This window comes from Manis javanica, chromosome 11, assembly GCF_040802235.1.
Source record: "Manis javanica isolate MJ-LG chromosome 11, MJ_LKY, whole genome shotgun sequence".
NCBI classification, from domain to species: domain Eukaryota; kingdom Metazoa; phylum Chordata; class Mammalia; order Pholidota; family Manidae; genus Manis; species Manis javanica.
In genome coordinates, this window is record NC_133166.1 from 94,557,774 (window position 1) to 94,580,076 (window position 22,303).

General features: G+C 34.2%; 1 protein-coding gene across 2 annotated transcripts in view; it reads right to left on the reverse strand.

Moving 5' to 3' along the window:
• Nucleotides 1-22,303, reverse strand: part of KCNK2 (potassium two pore domain channel subfamily K member 2) — a 127,638-nt gene that overhangs the window by 76,995 nt on the left and 28,340 nt on the right. For both annotated transcript variants that reach the window (XM_073216922.1, XM_017650883.3), the window contains exon 3: nt 16,456-16,573. In XM_073216922.1, the coding sequence (XP_073073023.1) occupies nt 16,456-16,573 (118 nt within the window). The remainder of the gene's footprint in view (nt 1-16,455; nt 16,574-22,303) is intronic.

Genomic DNA, 22,303 nt, shown 5'->3' on the forward strand with positions numbered 1-22,303 from the left:
AATATTCATATTTGACCTGATGGTTTATAGGTCATATTGCATGATCAAAACCGAAAGTTTCTGTGATGAATGCCCTTGTACTGTTCACCATGTAAGAATTTATTCACTCTGTAAGAATTCATACACCATGTAAGAACTTGTTCGTTATGCTTCAGAAGATTGGAGACTGACGAGAATTAGGCTTGAGATGGATTAATGATTGTACATTGAGCATTGACCCCCCTATACTGAATTTTATTGTTGTTAACAACCATTTGATCAATAAATATGAGAGATGCCCTCTCAAAAAAAAAAAAAAAAAAAAAAATAATAGAATTATGTGATCTAATACACAGAAAGGACTTAATATGATGGTAGTAAGTAGTCACTGAGTATTAGCCAGCTGAAGTCACTTTCATGGCTCCAATACAGCCACTGATGCTCGGAATAAGTATCTGCTATTGATAAAGTGAATGTGGTAATGATGGTGAGGCTGATACTAATGGTACATTTTCCCCTGAAACAAAGGGGACAGGAGGAGTGGAGCCCACATTGTCTTTTCTATATGGTCCTCACTGGGCAGATGATATAATGGAACAAAAACAGTTGCTTGATACCAATCAAATAATGCATGAAATGAAGTGCTCTGAGTTCCTGCAGTTCAGTGTTCACTGTCAGAGCCAAGTGGGCATCAGCAGATCCCAGACTATTATACCCTTCATCAGCAAGGGGTCAACATATTAACTATATCACAGCAAAGCCTGTTACTATGAAAGAATTACTTTTACATCTCTCATAGGGTTGCAGGACAATACCTTGTCTGAGACGGCCTATGTTTTTTTCTGCACTTACAATATAAAGTGCCATGAAATGAGGGGAAAAGGGCACCTGAATGTTTTTGACAAAATTGTAAAATGTAACAGTTGAAAGGACCAATAAAATTTCTAACCCCATCATTATAGAAACATAGGAAACAAAGGCCAAAACAAAATTGAAATATTGGTGGTAATTAAGTAGTGTAACTTGAAGAGATGAAATGCAAATTTTGCAAGTTTTGAGCATCTATATTTAATACAATTTAATGTGAAATTAAGGTGTAAGGAGCTACAGTTGCCTTAGGAATTACCTTGGGGCAGTAGTTCAAAACTCACCAACTACTGTCAGTGTCAGACAAGAGAAGAGAATCTGACTGTAAGCTACCTGAAAAATGCAAATTATCTGGATACTGAACTTGACTGATGACAGTTGATGTTGGGTCATTCTGAGTGAATATGTCACCAAAACTTTTAAAGGGCATCGATGAAACTCCATTTAAATTCAACTTCGATTCACATCTTTATGATTTGTCTCTGGCATGAGATCACATTCCCATGCATTCTTTGTGACAAATTAAATCCCTTCAAGCTTGTGTATTTTATTTCTAAAAGTTACACTATAGAAGAAAATCAAGACAGTACATTTACATGTTCCAAAGCTATATCCTCAGCATTGAAAGAGTAAGGCCATGTAGCCTAAGTATCAGGCAAGGTTTTCTCACACATGGCAAAGGCAGATACATTTTTCTTGATTTGATATTCACAAATAAAAAGAGTGTTGAAAGATCCATCAGAGTCCAGTGCTTTTTAAGCCAGTTTTCTGAAAATTACTTGCAAAGTTTCCAAAGGTAAAGTGGTATAGTGCATTCATCTAGAAAAGTGGAGTTTTAGAACTAAGTCCCTAACCATTAGGAGGGAAGATGATCAATATATGGAATCAGTTTGCTCAATATTTATGGTAAAAAGTATATACCCTACCTTCTTCAATGTATGATGTAATACAGGTCAGAGGTTATGAGCACCAACATTGTAGCCAGGCTTTGTGGGTTTAAAACCCCACTAATGCCATGTCCTCACTGCACAACTTAGGCATGTTATTTAATCTTTCAGTGCCTTGGTTTGCTAACCCAAAAATGGGACTCATGACAGGAGCTACCTTATAGTGTTGTAAGGATAAAAAGTATTGAAATACATAAAGCACTTAAAACAGTACCTGGAACATACCAAGTGCTTTACTTGTTTATTATTATTGTACTATTATTACACAAAAGACCATGCAAAACACAAATCTTTCAGTCTCATGCCATAATTTTATAGTTTACCAATCCACACCTTTTGTATATTTCTGGCAAGAAAATAACCATCAAAAAGCAAAATAATCCATTGGTAATTCATCAATTATATGCTATTAATCTTTTTTATTGGCTCTGTCCTACCTAGTGGAGATTTTTGCATTACATGGGCAATTTCCTTTGCTGTCTAAAATTGATTTACCACAATTCCTCACACATAGTAGAATGCATGTTTAAGCCTTAAGACTAGGTTAAGATAGTGGGGAAAGACCCATCCCCCAATCTCTGACTGGGGACATTTGACCCAGAAAGATGTGTAGAAGGAACTTAACACTAACTGTGACTCTATTATGAGCAAGGAATTATAGTGTCCTATGCACTTTGGGTATATTTTTCTCAGTTAATTCCCAAAGGAACATTCTGGAAATGGTGTTGTAAAACTTATTTACACCAAGGCTCAGAAATGTTAAGTGAAGCACAGAAGGGCTAACTGAAAGTGGTACAGCCACTGTTTAGACACCGATTTGTCTGACCCCAAAGTCCCGCTAGACTGTGGAAGCAGGCTGCCTGCCCAGAAATACAGCCCACCACCCTGTCTCACCAGACATCCACATGCACGTGCACAAATAGATCCATTTATCTGTTGTGTGTGTTTGGAATTTGTAAGTTTAACTTTGAGAAAGGATTCTGGGAGAGTTGGGAGGAGGGGAGGGAGTATGAAAATCACTGTTAAACACCTGGCTGCACCCTTGTTCCTTGATTTCTTACACACTTTCATTCGACCTTGCAGTGAAACACACACAAAAAAGAGAATTATGAGAAAGTTTGACATTTCCCTAAATGTGGACTCTTAGTACGTTTTCCCCTTTTCTGTAATCTCTTTACAGCTATGAAAACTACCTTGGTTTAAGTCTTTCACCCTAAATTCAGTCTATTAAAAAACCTGATCCTGGAACACAGGATTTTAGCAAGAAATCAATAAGACTATTCCCTAAGATAGTTTAGAACAATAGTTAGAAAAAGACTACTTCCTTGTTTCCATAACAATTCAGAGCCTATAGATGGAGAATATGGGAGGCTTTGCCACTGAGCAGAAGGAGGTGAAGTGAAATGTACTCACTGGTAGCAACTATACTTACGTCATCCATACTTATGTTATACTGCTACTAGGTCTGCCCGCACTGAATTAAGTAGAAAGAACTTTTGAGGTGCTGATTCCCACTCTATGTCCACAAGTTAGAAAAGCAAATTCAAAGAAAACAAGAAGTGTGAACAACCAGAAAAGAAATACCATGTTTTAGGCTCCTTGAAAACTGGGCCTCCCACTCCCAGTCTATTTTCCTGGCCTGTTTTTTCCCCAAAGCTATATCATTAACATGCAACATGCTATTTAATTAATTTTCCAATTAAGTCTTTCACTAGATTTTGTCTATTTGTTTGATGTACTCCAACAATCTAGAAACTACTAGTTGCTCAGTATTAGCCAAGTAAATGAATAATTAGGAAAAGTACCTCTCTGAAAATGGTATACTGCAGGTCCCAGAATATATTTGGAAGCCACAACAGGAGAGAACAAAACACTGTATCTACAAATACAAAGCCCAAAGCCAACAACAACAACAAAAATGAATCCACTGGGATCTAAAGACAAAATTAAGTAAAGAAAAAGAAGTGGGTAGGATATATAATATTGAAAGGAAACTGTAAGGAACAGAATTGAAATAGTAGAAATACTAATCAATGCTGCAGTTTACAGAATACAAAAGATTTTCCAGAGTTACAAAAAAAATAAATGTAGAAAGAACTTTAAGAAGCAAATGATGTATAGAAAAAAACAGAGAACAGTAAACAGCACAAAATTTGTCAGTGGCCCTGAAGATGGCAAACCAAAATCATTACAATAGAATAACCAAAACTATAACTAAATAAAGGTTTTTCTTTAAAAAAAAAAGCAAAATAAATGAAACCAGCATAAAAAGTAATGGAAAATCTCCAATAAAAAGAAAAGGCAGTTATGGATAATAGGTTACCAATAAAGGAAGAATATCAGGCCAGTATCAAACTTTTCCTGTGTAAGAGCCAGTGTGAAAAAATAGAGAAAAACAGCCGTAGAATTAGGGAAGATTTGTGATTACGGAAGTTTATACCTGACCAAGTTATGGTTCATGTGTTAAAACAGTAGAAAGCCATTTGCAAATATGTAATTATTTATTCCACCCATGTACCTTCACTGAAAAAAAATTGGTAATTATATAAGATAATTGTGAGATAAATTCTAATAGCAAAGCATTTACATTGTCATGCTGCATTCTTTTTCTCACGGTTTAAGTGACATGTTTTGGATCTTATACTGGATTATGTGACAATCTAGATGATGAATCACGTTGCCTAGACAATAGTGAACAAAACTTTTTTTTCCTTTACCACAGTAAAGCAAAACAGTATAACTAGTAGCCATTATAAATCAGAAGTAGATTAACTAATGACTTTCTGTATCTTTGAAATTCATATTAAAGTATCTGAGTCATTGTTTTATTAATTTGAATGACTAATAAGTCATTCAATGACAGATATCTTATACTGACAAGCTCCAATTTATAACATTCATAAGCATGGATATTAGCATGTTAAACATCTCTAAAAACCTGTGGTTATGATATATTATCAATATCCACTATCTCAAGCATACAGAGGAAAATTACTATTGGAAATGTGGTCACAGATATTTTTCTTTTTTATACATTTTTGCATTTTTCTATGTTTACATTAATTATGTATTCCCACAGATAAGAAAAGACTAATCTATATGTGCTATATGATAAATAAGAGTCACAATCATGATTTTATAAAAAACACTCTGAGGAAAAAGACTGTTCAAAAGTGGTACTAGATAAAGGAAAATGTGAAATTTTATTAACATATATATGTTATATGCCATATAACATTTAAATACCTGATGCTGTACTATTTGTAGAGACAAAAATTAATGATGATAAAAGGAGTTGAGGATATGACAGATCATTAAAATGGAGTATTATACAGCTGCTAAAACAAAAAAGCAAATCGTCAGGGAGCTTTTTTTCCCATAAGAAAGAATTTTCAAGACTGATTATTATGTGGAGACAGCAAGGTAGGGAACAGCTTTCACTTGTATTGTAAAGGAATATGTATATAGTAATTGCACACCACACACACACACACTCTTACACACATACATATGTACCCAAATGATTTCTAGAACGGCAACAAGGAATGGTAACAGTAGTTGACTCTGTGTATAGTATGAGATTGTTTCAGCTGTAAGAGGAAGGCTTAGCTGTCACTCCAAATTTTTTATATTGCTTTTTTTGTCTCTCATTTATTTAATAATATATGTGTACTCCATTACATTTTTAATTAAAGTATACAGCATTTCATTTTCAATGAGTATGCCCTTAATTCCTCACTATTTTATGTCTAATGTTGCCACAAAGAAGAATGTAATTTCTTTCTATACTGATATAAGCATGAGTCGCCTTGATGTATGTATCTTTCCTGGAGTTTCCATACGTTTTGAAAGGTAATTAGCAGTGCACATCTCTAGAAAACATTTATAAAAGGAAAGGTGAAGAATTTATGAAATGTAATTTACAATCTGGTATATGTCATTTTTTTCTATTATTATCAATGTTAAGAGTATCTTTATCATAACCACTTCTCTATTATTATAAATCTATGATTTCTACCCCCTAATGTATCAGCAAAAGAATATATTGACTCCTTTTGGTAGCACTTAAATTTCATTTTCTTGAAATTTTTTCCCGAAGTCTGAATTTTTTAAACCCAGAATGTCATGGATTGGGACTGGTAGCACTTTAGTTTTCTAAAATACAACATTTCTTATCATGTTTATGGAAAACAAATCAGAATCTACAGGGGTTTAGGAGAAATGAAATGTTTAACACTAAAATATCACTCAGAGTTCAGCAATAGAATAAGATTTTCTTATTTTTAGAAATGGAGTTTCACATGGTCTTCTGAGCAGAATACACAGTTCTCTCAGCAATTATTTAGTCTGCTAGCATTTCATGAGCATATGCTACTGTATTTCTATTATGGTATTCTCAATTTTTGATGCCACAATAATTCCACTTTTCAATAGTTTGACAATTAAAGTGAAAATTATTCCAGCCAATAATTATAAACCCCTTTGAGGATTATAGACCCTTTGGGAATCTGATACACCACTGTGGACAGTCTCTTCAGAAAACATGATTATAAACCCTTGAAGCTTATTCATATGCTTCCCAAAGGTTCACAGAAATTGAGCTACAAGGTTTATTTCAACCTTTAATGGACAAGAGGAAAAAATAAGAAATGCAGATATTCCTAAAACATGATCAATATTATGTATATTATGTGATGTTAACTAAACATGATTGCATATATTATCCTTTGAATTTTCATAACATCCTGTGAGATAGTAAGCTCGTTTATTATTATTTACCAATTAGGAAGTCACTTAGACTATTTACACGATAGAAACAACTCAGACAATTTCAATGATGTAGTCAAAAATCACATACTGAAAAAATATTAGAAATAGGACTCAAATCCAGGTCTTTTATTCACATACTGTATTATTTTTCCTTGCTTTATACTCTTTTTTTTTAGTCCATGGTTGGCAAACATGTTCTGAAAAAATATTTTCAGCTTTGCAGGCCATATGGACTCTCTTGCAACCATTTAACTCTGCCATTATAGCACAAAGGCAAGACAATACCAAAATAAATGGGTGTGGCTGTTGCTCTAATAATTAATTACACAATAGGTGGCAGGCCAGATTTGGCCCACAGGCCATTGTTTGCTGACCCCTGCATTATTTTGCCTCTACATCAGAAATAACTCAGTCTTTTAATTTATTTTCCCAAATGATTTTAATATTCTAGCATCACGAATTTGACCTTTTAAAATGAGCATTACTAAAACACTCTAAATGCTAATGGAATCCCTAAATAATATCACCAATAACATCAAAATCCCTGCCAAAAAACTAAGATTAGGATTTTACATATTAATTTTTCTTTTGAGATAATTTCATTGATGAAACCACTGTATATAGAGAAAGTTTGGAACACAACCTCCTTCAATAATATGAGAAGAGCCAATATTAGATGTGAAAAATAAAAAATCATATTGCAGTAATGGTGTGAAGGGGACATAATTTGGAAAAGCAACTTAAAATGCAATATATATTTTCTTATAATGTTTAAGTAGTTTGAAAATCAAACCTTAAGGGAGGGTATTCAGTTGGGATATTTGTTTCTGGTGGTTATTAGGCTATCCCCAAATATCCTGGTTCCTCTGAGCACATGGTAGGATTGCATTTCCCCACCTATGTTTTTGGAGTTGGTTTGGCCAACATCATATGAGGTGAAACAATGTGCACACGTATGGGAAGCTTGGTTAGCCCAAGTGCCATTTCCCATGCTTTTCTCCCTATGCCCAAATGATCATGGAAAGACCTGGAGCACGAACACCATCAGCAGATGTCTCTGGGCAAGGACAATGAGCAGGACCCTCCTGTCAATCCACACTGGATACACAGTATGAATAAGAAATAAACTTTTATTTTTAGTGTAAAGCCACTAAGATGTGAGGATTGTTATAGAAAATAACAGCATATCAATATAGAGGCATCAATTTTTTAAGAATCAAAAATATTATATAGAAAACAGATTGATATCAGTATTAATTTTATTATACTCAACTCCTAGTAACACCTCAAGGTGACATGACATATTATTTTGATGATCACATTTTGGATTATCTACATACCATTAAAAGATTAATAGATTAATAAATCTATATTTCATTATTATCTACACATCATCAACTCATTTCATTAAACAAAATACAAATTAACTAGACGAAGAAACTAGTCAAATATGACAGTACAGTGAGAATAGCTGGTTTGAATGAACCTTAAAAAGTTATGAGAAGGCAAACATTATGTGTTAAGAATTAAAGTGTATGGATTAAAGCTTTAAGAAAGAATGTATTTTCCTTCTTTGTTGACATTACTAATATAAATAAATGTGCAAAAAATAACATTGGCTTATTTTAATAATAAAATAAAAATTTCTCTAAGAATAAAATAAGTTTAAATTAGTATACTGCCATTCAGGGTAGAAAGTACTTTCACATACATAATCTTTTTGACCTTCACAGCAGCTCTGATTGTGAGAAATACTAGCTCCATTTGACAAATGAGAAAATTAGGGATAATAAAAGCACTGTGGTTTGCTCAAAAGACAAGTCTAATTAAGGGCAAAGACAAAAATCTGAATTTAGATTTTTTGAAATGAAATGTGATTATCCCTCTACTGTATCACTCTTTTAATGAAAATAGGGGGAACTATTTTCATTCTAAGCTGTACTATGTAAATAAAACTAGGCTAAGTTCTACATGAATATGTACAGAGCATTATTTAGTTGTAGTGTAATATTTATTATGAGGTCATGTCTGTATCTTTCGTGTATCAAATTAAAACATAGTTTCTGTTACATTATCTACAGGTGCCACTGAAATAATCTATTAAAACATGGATTCTTTAAACAAAACCTACGCAGGCCGAGTATGACTTACTCCAGACCCCTCCTCTCCTTTTTATTTTGCCCTTTAGGAACTTCACCCTTTATTTTCATCTTCAATATGGAAAACCCAAGCTTTAAGAGGAGAGGCAAAACACCTGAAATAAATTTGCCCACATAATTATTGTTTTGTTTTAAAAATAAAGTTGGAAGGGAAACGAGTTTAAGATGAGTAACTAATGTTCATGTTTTGATGTGTGACTTTCAAGGTATCTATTATTATTTCATATTATCATATTTTCCCTGATAGTATGTTAGAACCAACAGTTGGCTGCATGGCATTACTTTCCATTTACAATTAGTCATACCTGCATTGCACTTTATGTGCACATAACCACAAGACTTACACATGAACCTCATTTGGTAAACATCATGCTATTTTTACAGTACCACATCGATAACAATGCCAATTTTCCAATAATAAGACTGCACAAATCTAAAAAAGCATTTTTAAAACAAGGATTGGGGTAAAAGCAAATTTACAGCATAATTGCTAGCTAAAAGTAGATAGACATAGACAAATGTTATTATATTCCTTCCCTATCAAATTAAATACTGGAGTGACCAAAAGTATTCTTCTGATAATCATCTCACCTAGTTTTAATCACCGTTAGTGTAATACTTGCATATCTAGTGGTCAGTCAGATGCCCTATTAAATCTACACTCCATGACAAACAGGGCTGCATGTCAGCGGTTGGGAAGGGGAAAAGACATGAAAAAGAAGAGATTCTGTATTCATTCAGGGCATGAGCTCCCTGACAATTGTTGGCTTCCAATTTTTGGGTAATTTCTTGGTCACAACACTTGACGGTGATTGCTTTCTAGGAGATTAAAAATTTGTTATTGCAAATTGTTCCAAAGTAAGCAGAAAAATACGTAAGTATATTTTGTTTCAGAATACAAGCAATTCCTGACTTGAACAAGGTAGAGATGACTGCTGTGCTGATACCATAGCCAGCCAACCTCTCACTGGGACTTCCAGTTTCTGTTAGAGCTATACTGTCTTGCTCTGTGTTCTTCTAGTACCAAAATAAACGAATGAATGAATGAATGAATGAATGAATGAATGAATGAATGAATAAATAAATAAATAAATAAGTAAGTAAGTAAGTAAGTAAATAAATAAACTAATGTTGCCTAATTACCAGGAAGATTATATCCCTAGTGCTCCCAAATCCCCTTCCAATCAGCATAGGATTCTGAGTACTAGATGCTCTGAATTGAACCTTTTCGTGACTCATCTAACATATATATGTAATGAGACGAGGAGATAACTACTTTATTTCATTATCGCTTTGGAGTCTGCAATACTATTTTTGTACTACTTCAGCTTTATTGCCTATCAAATATAATTTCACATTCTGCAAATGTAAGTTCCTTTCATAAGACATTTTCTTTGAGAAATACATCTGAACTTAGAAAATAAACCTATATGAAGATTTTTAATGGCAAGGAACATATGTTAATATCCTGAGATAGGCTCTGTTTTCATTCATTTAAACGGATGGGAAGAGAAACAGAGAATCAAAGACCCAAAACAATTCCTTAATTTCAACTTCTGTATTTCAACAACACAGTGCCAGAAATTATGTATTTTGGAAAAATACTTATCCACTTTAACAAGCTGCCATAAAGGAAAATGCAGCGAGTTTGTAGTCAAAGCTGGAGGTCACCTTGCAAGATTATTTGCCTTTCATGCTGCCTGAAAGAACCTTAACTTTCCTTTAAAATGGGCTTCCAAAATTCAGTATGCAGTTCTCTGAGAACAGCCAAGAGACTAGTGAAATGCCACAGAAGTATGAGTGCATGAAATTAATAAGATAACACCCAACCCTCAAAGCTGCAGTGACACCACCTCCTGGGGAAATGCTGACTGTCAAATTCTACACCACTGTTTCAAGTTTATTCATTTCCAAGTTCAGATGGTGGCTTCACTAGATCACAAAATTGAAAAGAAAATACTCTTCCAATTTTTCCTTCACCCTTCGCTATAGTTTTCTACCACATCCCACAGAAAGGTCCTAGGACCCCTGCAGAAGACATGAACAAGGCTTTACAGTTTTCCAAAACTGACTTCTTCTTTTATGTGTTTGTAAGAATGACTGTAACCTTTAATTTTTTTTCCTGGTGCTTTTTGGTTGGTTGGTTGGTTGGTTGGTTGGTTGGTTGGTTGGTTGGTGTTTTCCTAATCAATTAAGCATTAGGCCGAACAGACAAAATACAGATTTGCAATAAATCCATGACTATTGGTTTCTCAATTCAGTCTAGGTCTGAGCAACCTGAAAGCACCAGTGGCTGGTTCAACATACAGAAAATCTAAACCCAGAAACCAAGTAACTGAATTCAGCCTCTGCATTCAAGTGGTAGAAAACAAGAGTCCTTTGTAAATAGGAGAATGGCTACTCCATGGAAATGTTTTCCATCAGACTTAATATGATGCTTTGGGAGCCCAAAGCTGCTGTAAACCATCCACATGCCCTTGTTGCTTGCATTCTGACCCAGGGATCGTGATGAGGGGGTGACAAGCTTGGGCAAATCCTGGCATTTCAATTTGCTTTCCACTGGGGAAGTTTTATTATATTTTAATGCCTTTGGATAATGAAATCATCTTACATTTTATTCTAACCTTTAAATGACCTCAGAGTAGAATACAGTTGTCCATTAACATCACTTCTGCCAACATCCTCTCTTAGAGTATAAGTGATTTCTTATGACTTTTAAAATAACTTCAAATGTAAAATGCTACCCTCCCCACAATGCGGCACTATTCTCAGAAGTAAGTGCCATCAGTAAACTTTCTTTTTTAATCACCTTTTTGTCCCTTTTTCACCTTCCTCAATGCCACCTGGTTGACACAAGGCAGCACCTTCTCTCGTGGCTTCAATGCGCAGCCTCCTCACGGGTCTTCCTGCTTCCTCCTTTGCCCTCCAAACGGCAGCCCAAGTTTCATCATCCCTCTCTTTTGCTAAAATCTTTCAGAGGCTCCCCACTGAATTCAGAATGTTGCCATGACCTACTGAGACCTAAACGCTCTGGCTTCCTGGTGGTCTTGCTGACCCTGCTTCTTCCTCCAGGCTTGGCCGCATAGACTCAGCCATCTCCCTCGAATTTGCCAAAATGTATCCTTACTACTGCCAGGCCCTCTGCCTGCACGTTACCTGAGCTCTGCACTTCCCGCTACCTAGCGGATTTTTTTCTTATATGCTTCAGGTTTCAGCTTGCATGGCACCTGCTCCAAGAGCTCTTGAACCAGTGCTCTTCAGAACACCTCCCACCCCCCGCTCTGCTCCACTGGCCGCTCTCTGTCATCGCACAGTGTGCTGACCGCTGGTTTCTTCAGCCCCACTGTGAGCTCCAGAAGGAGCCCGTCTGCCTGTATTCCTAGTTCGTCTGATTTAAGGAATGGGGGGAAACTAGTAAATTGAAACTTCTTAATATAACACAACATATAAAATGCTGGCCGTTTTGTTTTACTCCTCTTCACAGGATCGATTAGCACTGTCTCTGAATGGCGAGCATAATGCCTACATATTTGTTTTGATAGGTCACGTTTTAACTCCTCTCTCCTCACTGTATTATTCACCAAGGCCGGTTGATTCTTGCATCTGATTATTTCAACGTCTTGTCTTCCTCTCGCCTTTCAACACCAACTCCAATCATCCCAGTCAATACTCTCACCCCCTTCCATGGGTCACTGGAATGGCCTCCCAATTGCTCTCTCAGCTAGCAGTCTCCAGGCACTGTCTTCCTCACAAATGCATCTTCTAATGTCACTTTTAACCTGCCACTTTACTGTAAAAAATAAAGAAAATCCATCTTCTATCTTATTATAGTAGGTCCAAAATTCTCATATATCAAATTATATTCAAATCTGTTCTTCCCATATGAATGAGTCAATATTATTTCTCACTACTCCTTTGAAAAATGTCTCTGGTCTACTTCAAATACTTATTTTTCTATCCTTGAAAAAAAACAAGTTCATTCCTCTCTTTGTATTTCTGCTTAACCATGTCACAGACTTGGAGGCTTCTCCTGCTATCTGTCCAGATCAATGCATTTTCTTCAAAGCATAGTTCAAATCCAGCTTCTCTAACTAAGCACTTCTTCCTGCTCAAGCCCATATATTCTTTCCTTTTTCTCAATTCTTATAACACTTACACCGTTGTTCCATATAACATTTGCTTACACATCATTTATTTCTGTTATACTTCAATTATTTCATGTGTTAATTTTATCACCTAATTGAATTGCAAGCGGGGACTGTGTCCTTTATACCCCTGGCAGTGGCAGAAATAACAGTCATCCAAAAAGAGCTACTGACATTGACTTAGGGATTTACATGGTCCTGAAGATTAATTTCTTCAACTACAAACAACAATTATAGATAACTTGCAATTCCCAAATAGAACATGCCGTCTCTTACTCCTAATCTTTTCCACACAAACTCCTAAAGCCTACAATGCTCTCTTCTCACCTTTATTCAGCTGAGAAATTCCTTATTCTCTTTTCAATCTCATCTGAGAATAACATTTACTAAATAAAGGGAAGGATTCCTTGCTCTTTCCTTACCCACCTACCTACCCCAATATCTATATAAAGTGTTACTTCTATATATTCCCATTAAATGCCCTTAACCCAAAACACCTGGCACATTAAATGATAATTTGCCCAATGGACTTCTTCACTGATCTGTGTGCAGCTTAGGTTCAGGTAATTTATTTTTTATCTTTACAGTAGCAGAGTGATAGCATTTTATTATTTGTTGAATAAATAAATGAGCAAACAAAAAGCTGATAATGAAATATGCTGAAAGAACTAAGAATTTGTATAATAGGTATCAACTTAGTGTTACGTAGTTTCCAGTAAGTCACAGTTCATACTGTTTAAAATGCCTATTTTTAATTCCAAAAATAATTATTAATCATTCACTATCTGTTAGGCACTGAGGACACAGAAAGGACTCAGACACATTAATATCCCTAACCCCACAGAACTTGCGTCTTACTAGGTGAGACAGACAACAGTATGGCTTTTGCTCTGACTGAATTGGAAACCACAGAAGAGTTCTAAGCAGAGGGTTTCTTTCTGCAAGGATGCTGACATTGGGATGATGTTGGCTTGAACCAAAACGGCAGCAGTTTGAATTGTGAGCAGTAGTTAAATTATGGATCTACTTTAAAGACAGAGAATTGATAGATGGCCTGGAAGTGAGGTTTGAGAGAAAGAGAGAATAGTCAAGAATGGATTTTCTTCTGTGCACCTGTAGAATGGAATTTGTGAAGGGCTTCATAGGGTAAGATTTTAGAAAGAGTGTGTATGTATATGAAGACATACTCTAACATTAGGCTTTCCATTGTAATATCCTGCTGTGTATAAGTGAGCTTCCCTTGGTATATTTCTAAATGAATAGTAATGGTCATTTTGGTTTCTTAGACAAACTGATAGCAATGAATAGGAAAATTCTGGAACTATACCCAAGACAGCCCCATGAAGCACTGCCTGTACCAGGCACCCTAGAAAAGCCATTACAATTTATTCTCCAAAACTGTCTCAAATTCTATTTTTAAATGACTAATGCAGTACAGCTAGTGCTAGAGGTTGCAACTTCTATGATTGCTAAAAGCCACTTCAAAGCCCACACAACTATTATCATTAGCAATATTCATAATTATGCTTTGAATTTTATTGAATAATGATTTGGATGTCAAATGGACACTTCAGAAGGAGGCCAAACTTTTCCACCTGCCCTAGACCATAAATCTCATCCAAAGTCAGAGCAGATGGCCTTGACCTTGAGTAAAAGACCATGGAGGAAATGTGAGTGACCTAGAATGACTTAATCCACCTGAGACTAAAGCCTGAGACAGAACAGCACAAGGTTTGGGCAGTTAGGCAGCTACCTAAACACCTAAATAATCAGCTGCTGTGCTTCATGGCTATAATTTGGGGTAAGGCTGGTAATAATGGTTTATTTTGTTTTCATGTGTTGAAACATATGATTGCAAAACTTACTGAATTTGGGACTCAAGAAATGAGACTGTTTATAAACATGATGCAACAGTCGATCTGTATAATGACTAGGTTTCGTGCAGAATAATTTAGCGTTGGTCTTGATGAGTTACAACTTGGACTTTGAGTTTTCACTGGGCAGAAACAAACCATTCTCACTCAGTACCTGAGCTTTTATTTTTCCTTCTAGACTCTATGTACTTTGCACAATAAGCAGTTATTTCCATAGTAGAAACAGCCAAGATGTCTAAGCTACGAAGTTACCCTGTTATTATGGTTACAAATCAAGGTTTCCATTCTTCCAGATTTCACACCCATACAACTTTTGACCTAGCTGATGGAAATGATAGCGTACACATAGTTCCTTGACCTCTTAACAAAGGCAGAGGTCAACATGCTAAGGATTTTATTCCACTGGCCAGTGATCCAGCACAAAGAGGTATGACAGTAGATTCATACAATGACAAGACACTAAAAATTCCTTCTCAAAGGAAAATTTTAAGCAAGAGCTCATCCATACATTATCCATGTTCTCTTTTTCAGGACTTTGATATAAAGTACCGATTTGAAAGCCTTAGGCGCTCATAATTTATCAATGACATCAAAGAATGAAACTAAAACTTTTACTATCTCCATACACACCCCCAGATCAGATATCAGGCCCGTGAGAGGAAATGTCATCACAAGCACATGTGGAAGGGAAGAATTTCCTTTTGCACATATATTTTCTTCCACATCAAATTCCTTCATAACTGTGATGAGTCAATTTCCTTCCCTATTCTCTTGAAGATTATTCTTTAATCCCACCTCCTTCCCTGAAGACAGCTGTAACCCTTCCGAATTTCCACAGCACGGCAAGGAGAGCTTTCACCTTGGGGTCTGCATTTCTATCCTCTGGATGCGTCCTGGGCACTGAACAACTAGCTTACAGAAGAGAAGTCGTCTGCATGTACGTTATGTGGCCTAGAAGGTGCTGAGTGGAGGCCCAGTTAAGACCATGTTCCACTCTCTATGTGATTTTTTTTTAACCCTATAACAAACAACTTAATTAGAAGGAAAAACAACAAGAGCACAAACTTTCATTCCTTTTTGTAATCCTCACATTTCAGTGTTAGTTTTTTATACATTTGTGCTATTGGAAAAACATCATGTATAAACAGAAGCCCTGAGATAATCATAACAGACAAGCACATAAGAACAGGAACAATCTTTTCAGAATGTAGAGTCAAAATTTTCAAATTGAAGAAGGTGATAGTAATTAAGAAGTTCATGAGACAGATGTTAAAATTGTACTCAGAGATCTTTTCTTTCTACATTAAAGAATAAAAGATGCAGGAAAATTTCAAACTCCTTGCCTCCTAAAAAATAATCATGTCAGCTATTTCTTCATGTTCCTACCCATTAGTCAAAAGACTCGACTGTACTGCTCTTGGGTTTTATATGTATCTCAAACTTAACTCAGTATTCTGAGACAATAACAAATCCACTTCCATTATTCCTTTATTCAAACCTTTAACCCTCTTTTCAAAATCCATATATAAAAATCTACCATATAGAAATTAAGATCGATTTTATATAAGGTATAACATACCTTATATAAAATCTAAATATACTAGTTTTCTAAATTAAGCAGACTATTTTGAACCACTGTAAAAAAAAATTCAAACAAATGAATTTTAGCTCACAAGCTGTACCAATTAAAAAAGCAAAGTAAGTTGTCTCCTACCTATGGTTGTAATAACAGTGCCAGCAAAGAAGAAGGAACTTCCCAAATCCCAGTGACTGATTTGATTGGAGGTGTTTCCTAAAGGTATAATCCCTGCATTTATTGCTGCCACTATTTGCTGCAAGTTTAAAAAGAAATTTATCAGTACACATGAATCACATGGGAGCATCAAACAGCATAAATTCCACCCCAGATGACTAATTTGACAAAGGGAATCAATTCTAAGGTGTGCTTTCCATTTAATGTACAATATACATTAAAACTTTACATCAAAGAATTTTATAAGAAAATTATATTTGATATCAAATGAATAGATCTGTATGAAGTTTATCATATTCTTACTAATATGCATTCATATCATCCAGTTACATATTTAGTGACTTATTAGAATTAACACGTACATATAGCAAAGTTTTTTAGTAACCAGCACAGTTAAAATATCAGATTACAAACTATAACTTAAATAATATATAAGAGCTTCATAAAAAAAACAAGTATTTCCAAAGTGCTAATCATGTTGAATGTTAAACAGTCCAGTCAAGCTGGGTTGAGCACAACTGTAGGGAGTTTGTGTCAATAAGATCCAACAAAAAAGGCTAAGAAAAGAAGGAAATGGCAACACAATTCACTATCAAACATGAGTCAGTCCATTTATATCCAGATTCTTAAAATCTTGACAGATTCTGTGGCAATGAATATCGCCAAAGATCTGTAGATGATGATAAGTCAACAGTTTTCATATAGGGACTCTAGGATCTGAATGCTGCCTTGACTAGTACTGAGAGACAGACAGGAAGATGACATGCAGTCCCTTTTTCAATCATCAGATGATTGGAGAGGGTGGAGTAGATCCAGAATAACAAAACCCAGAGGAGAATATGTTAGGAGAAAATGTGTAGTAAAAGACAGGCATACAGAATGCAGGATAAGATGTTTCTGTTGGAAATAAGTTTTAGAAATCTTGATCGCTTAATTTCCAGATTTTAACTTTGGAAGGAACTTCGTTTATAGACAAGTAAGTTAAAGACCAAGAGAGGAAAAATGACCTGTTTAAGATTATACAGTTTCCTGGCAAATGGATGAAAACTACACAGTGGTAATGGAGGCAGCACCCAATGAAGTTACTACCAAATGGAAAAGAATCCAGAGTGGAAATGCAATATAAAATCTCATTTATCTGATTTGTTTTAATCCATAAATTAAAACTTCAATGCTTGTGTGTATAGTTAGTTGAATTGTAACACTTTTATTTACATTAACATGATATAAATGTTCATTGTAAAAGAAACTGAGAAAATAAAGAAAGGCATACAGGGGAAAATAAAAATTATTCATAATTCCAGAATCCAGAAATAACCAATGTTAATGTATTAAGCTATCTATTCCTGATGTTTTGCTATACTATTTACATAGTTAGATTTATAAAATATATGAAATTCATTCTTTGTTAATATTATTCTGTACATAGTTTATCCTTGTCATTACCATATTTACTTAATCATTGCCCAATATGTGCATGTATGTACTATTCTAAAATGTGTCTTATTATAAAACATGCTGCTGTGAAGATATTTGTGCAAAAATATTTTTTCACTTCTAAATATTTCCTAGGGAGAGATCGCTAGAAATAAATTTGCCACACTAAGATTTATGAATTTTTTTAGCTCACTTGATATGTAATAACAAGTAGCTATCCAAGAAGGTTATTACTATCTATAATTGTCCCCCAAAAATTTATAAATGTTTAGCAATACTTTTATACCTAATATTAATATTTTATCTTTACTGAACTGATAAAAATTGTTTACATTTATATATTCTTTATTGTGAGAGAAATTGAACACTGATTCCCTTATCATATGTTAAATGCACACAAATATACACATATAACATATGTGCTTAGTTTTGAGATAATTCTCGTTATCTGATTTTGTATTATAGCTTTAATATCAGGTAAAGCAGGTCTATAATTATGCTTCTTTTAAAATATTTTTTGCCTTTACCTAAACTATTTTGCATTTAATTGACTATTATTCTTGCATAAACTTTAGACTAATGTAGTTAAATTTTATAGAAATTTTCATTTCCACAGGTTTAACATATTTCTATTGTTTGGATATATATGAAACCTATAAATTAATTAAAGAAAATGAACACCTTTATAACAGTGAAATTTGCCACCAAAGAATACAGTATGGTACAGATCTTTTTATTGAGTCCCAATTAATATGCTAAGATAAAATATTTTTATATACTTTACTTAAGTCTGTAACTTTATTCTTAGGTATTTTGCTTTTTTCAATTTTAAATTGTAACTGATTACTACTGTTGTATACATATGTACATTTTGCCTATTATATGCACCAGCAATTTCTCAAATATTTTTTCTCAAAACCACTTTATAATCTTAAAAATTATTGAAGACATCAAGGAACTTCTGCATATGTCTGCTGTAACTATTGAAATTTATTTTATTTGTCTGAATTTCTTATTTTCAAAATGTTTGGATCCATGTAAAATAACAGGTCCCTTAAATGTTAACATAAGTAACCTATGTCTATGAAAAATAATTATGTTTTCCAAAACAAACATATTTAGTGAGAAGAGAGGCATTGTTTTATAATTTTATAAATATCTTAAGTGCCCAGCTTAATAGAAAACAGATTCTAACATATGTTTCTACATTCAATCTGTTAGAAGCACATCACATAGCCTCTAGAAAACTCCACTGTGTCTTCATGAGACAATGAGAGTAGAAAAAGCAAAAACATCTTAGTATGATTAACAAAATAGCTTTGACCTCATCAAAATTCTGTGAGGGTCTTCAGACCACATTTTGAGAAATACTGCTCAATACTGAACTCTTATTATTTCCCTTGTTTTGATTTTGTTTTCTACTTTGAAAACCAAAGTAAGCAAGGTTCTATCTTACAGGTAATGGCATTTTATTTCTGCATTTTCCAATAGCTATGTTCTATAACTTTTCATCTCTTATTACTTTGGCCAGTATATTAAATTAGATTAAGCATGAATCTAATTTAAATTAGCAAAGTTAAGGTAATGAGAGCAGACTCCTTTTGTTTTCTTGTTTTTTTGTCATGTAAAATTCTCAGTGGTTTTAGTGTTTTATCATTAAATATATTGACTCTTGGCAAGAAAATGGTACTTAATTAATTATGAAAGCAAGCAAATAAAAAAGGACAAATAAAACTTAAAAATCTAAAAATGCTTTTGGAAATATTTTAAAATAGTAATAAAGATTCACAGAATGTTCACACAAATATTGTAAGCACAAGCTCTGTGATCTGTAGCTATATAACTCCCAGGAAAAACTAGTATTTCCAGTAAAGTTCAAGGACAAGGGGGATTTCATCAGATCATAAATGCATGCAAATATTTTTATATTTTACAGATATTTCTCCAATACAGTCATCTATTTAAAAACTGTTCATCTATTGGGTATGGTTCTAGGCAATGGACAAGCATCACAGAATTATAAACATGGGTGATACAGTTATAAATGAGAAAAGATAAGGCACATCTTTAGACTCTACCCCAATAAGTAAAGTTATTTTATTGACTAGAAGTAACTAATTCCTCCAACAATTGATTAATACAGCCTTCATCAATGATGGCCAGTACCATCATTTTAGCCTATTATTTTGCTTATCAGTGATGAGGTATGACATTATCCAGACAATTGGATAATGTCCACAAATTTTCTAACTGCAGAAGAAGCAAATATAGACTTAGAAACAGTAATGTCTGGAAATGTGTGGGTTGTAAATAGCTATCACAGAGCTGTGATTTTGCAACACATGCTTGAGGTGGAACTGGGAATATGTCAAATCATTATAAGAATTAGTCTATTATGAGGTCCTTTCTCTGGAACATTCCTGTAAATTTATTTTACATTTTTGTACAAAGTTTCTTGGTCAACATTCACAGGAAATTGGATGTCCTTGGCAAGTGCACTGACATAGATCTAAGAGTCTCTGCAATTTCAAAAGCAATTAGGCCATCAGAACACTTAACAAAATGCCTTCATGAAAGCTGTTTCTATATGGGCCATATTATTGTGACTTAAGTAACAGTCATTTCCTCAGTAATAAAAATTAAGTTTTCTATTAAAAATAACTTTTGTGGACAATCAAGTTATGTTAACAACTTATGAATAAGTTGAGTTACTTACAAGGTTAGGGTAAAGGAAATGTGGAATCCTATGTGTTTAGTCCTAATATATGATTGCATAAAGTATTGATTTAAAAAGGGCTTCCAAACTTAAAATCTACAATAGAAAAAGTACAGGATAATCTTGCTTGGATTCCCATTCAATTTTGTTCTTTAGTTTATAGAAAAACCATGTAATTGCATTAAGGAAAGGAAGCTGAATACAATGGTCCTAGTCAAGAGTACGAAGTTAACAAAAATAGAGCTCTAAGAAGCTTATATTCATAGAGATGATAAAGGTAATTAGCATAAAAGTAATTATGAAAAAAATCTTAGTTTCCATCACAATGATGGCTTTAGAATCAAAACTCAGAGTTTTACTGTGAATGTGTGCATTCTTGGATTTTAAGAAGTCTCTGTAAGAAGTTTTAATGCTATCTGGTGTTTTGGAACTATATTCAGCTTTCGCACCAAACATTGATAAGACACACTTATTTGTGAATCATCTGAGACTAGCACAGACTTGGAACTCAAGGCAATTACTGACAATCATGAGAATGTTCCCATGAGTCCAATGCCTATGCCCAACTTTCCCTTGTACTATAAAGTACTCACCAAGCTATTTTTTCATTGAAAGAAATAATATTAGAAACTAAGCACCCTTTGGGAAGACTGCAGATCATATTATTTTCAGAGTAGGTTATATCGTGGATCTTAAAATATAAGAGATACCAGAGGCCCTGATTTCACTTTGTTTTCCCTTTACTCAGATGCTCAGATGTTCATGTTCATCAAAACAATACAGAATGTTCTGAATGCCTTCTACACATTCCTCCTCTGTTAACATCATAATCAGGATTTCATTAAAATGTTACCATACCTATAATCCTACAAGTAGAGTCACATTAATAAACTGAACATTTTAAGTTCTTAACTGCAGGTACATGGTGTTAGCACCTAATTATGTACAGTAATGATGTACGTATAACTGGTTCAATGACAACACCTTTTAACTAGGTACTTAACATTGATCTCATTTTTCTCCATTGAAAAAGGACATTGTTTCAATAAATTGGTGTAATTATACTGACATCTGTATAATTACAGTTCCTCAGAGAGTACCGTAAGTATTCTCTTGCCAAATTTCTGTAGGGCACAATTACATACCCTGTTTTGCCACTATTTCTTTGTGGGGAAAACTAGTTTCATCCTGTGAAAAGGCTAATCTTTAGGGAAGGAATCAAATCAGACATTCACAACACTGCATCTGACCACTTACAACCATATAAGCAATATTATTTTGAAAGACTTGAAGAATGTGTAATGTCAAAAGTAAAATAATAAATGATGCCAAAAGACTTTGTGAGATGGTATAACAGTAGGTATCATTACTATTTATTGTTAATTATACCATAAAAATAATCATCATCCATTAAAAATGTGCAGTAATGTATGAGTACTATTGCCAAAGGCTGTTGGATACTTAAGTATCTCATTCTTAACCTTCTGGTTAATGTGTCAACACCACGACTACCTAATGCCAAATGTTATGTCAACTGCTTTGAAAAGTCCTGCTAATAAAATCAGAAAGTATTTCAAGATGACCTTTACTCTTACAAGCTCTTGATTCACATACAGCACTGGTTGAGCTTAGGCAACTTTAACTGGCGTATCTGAA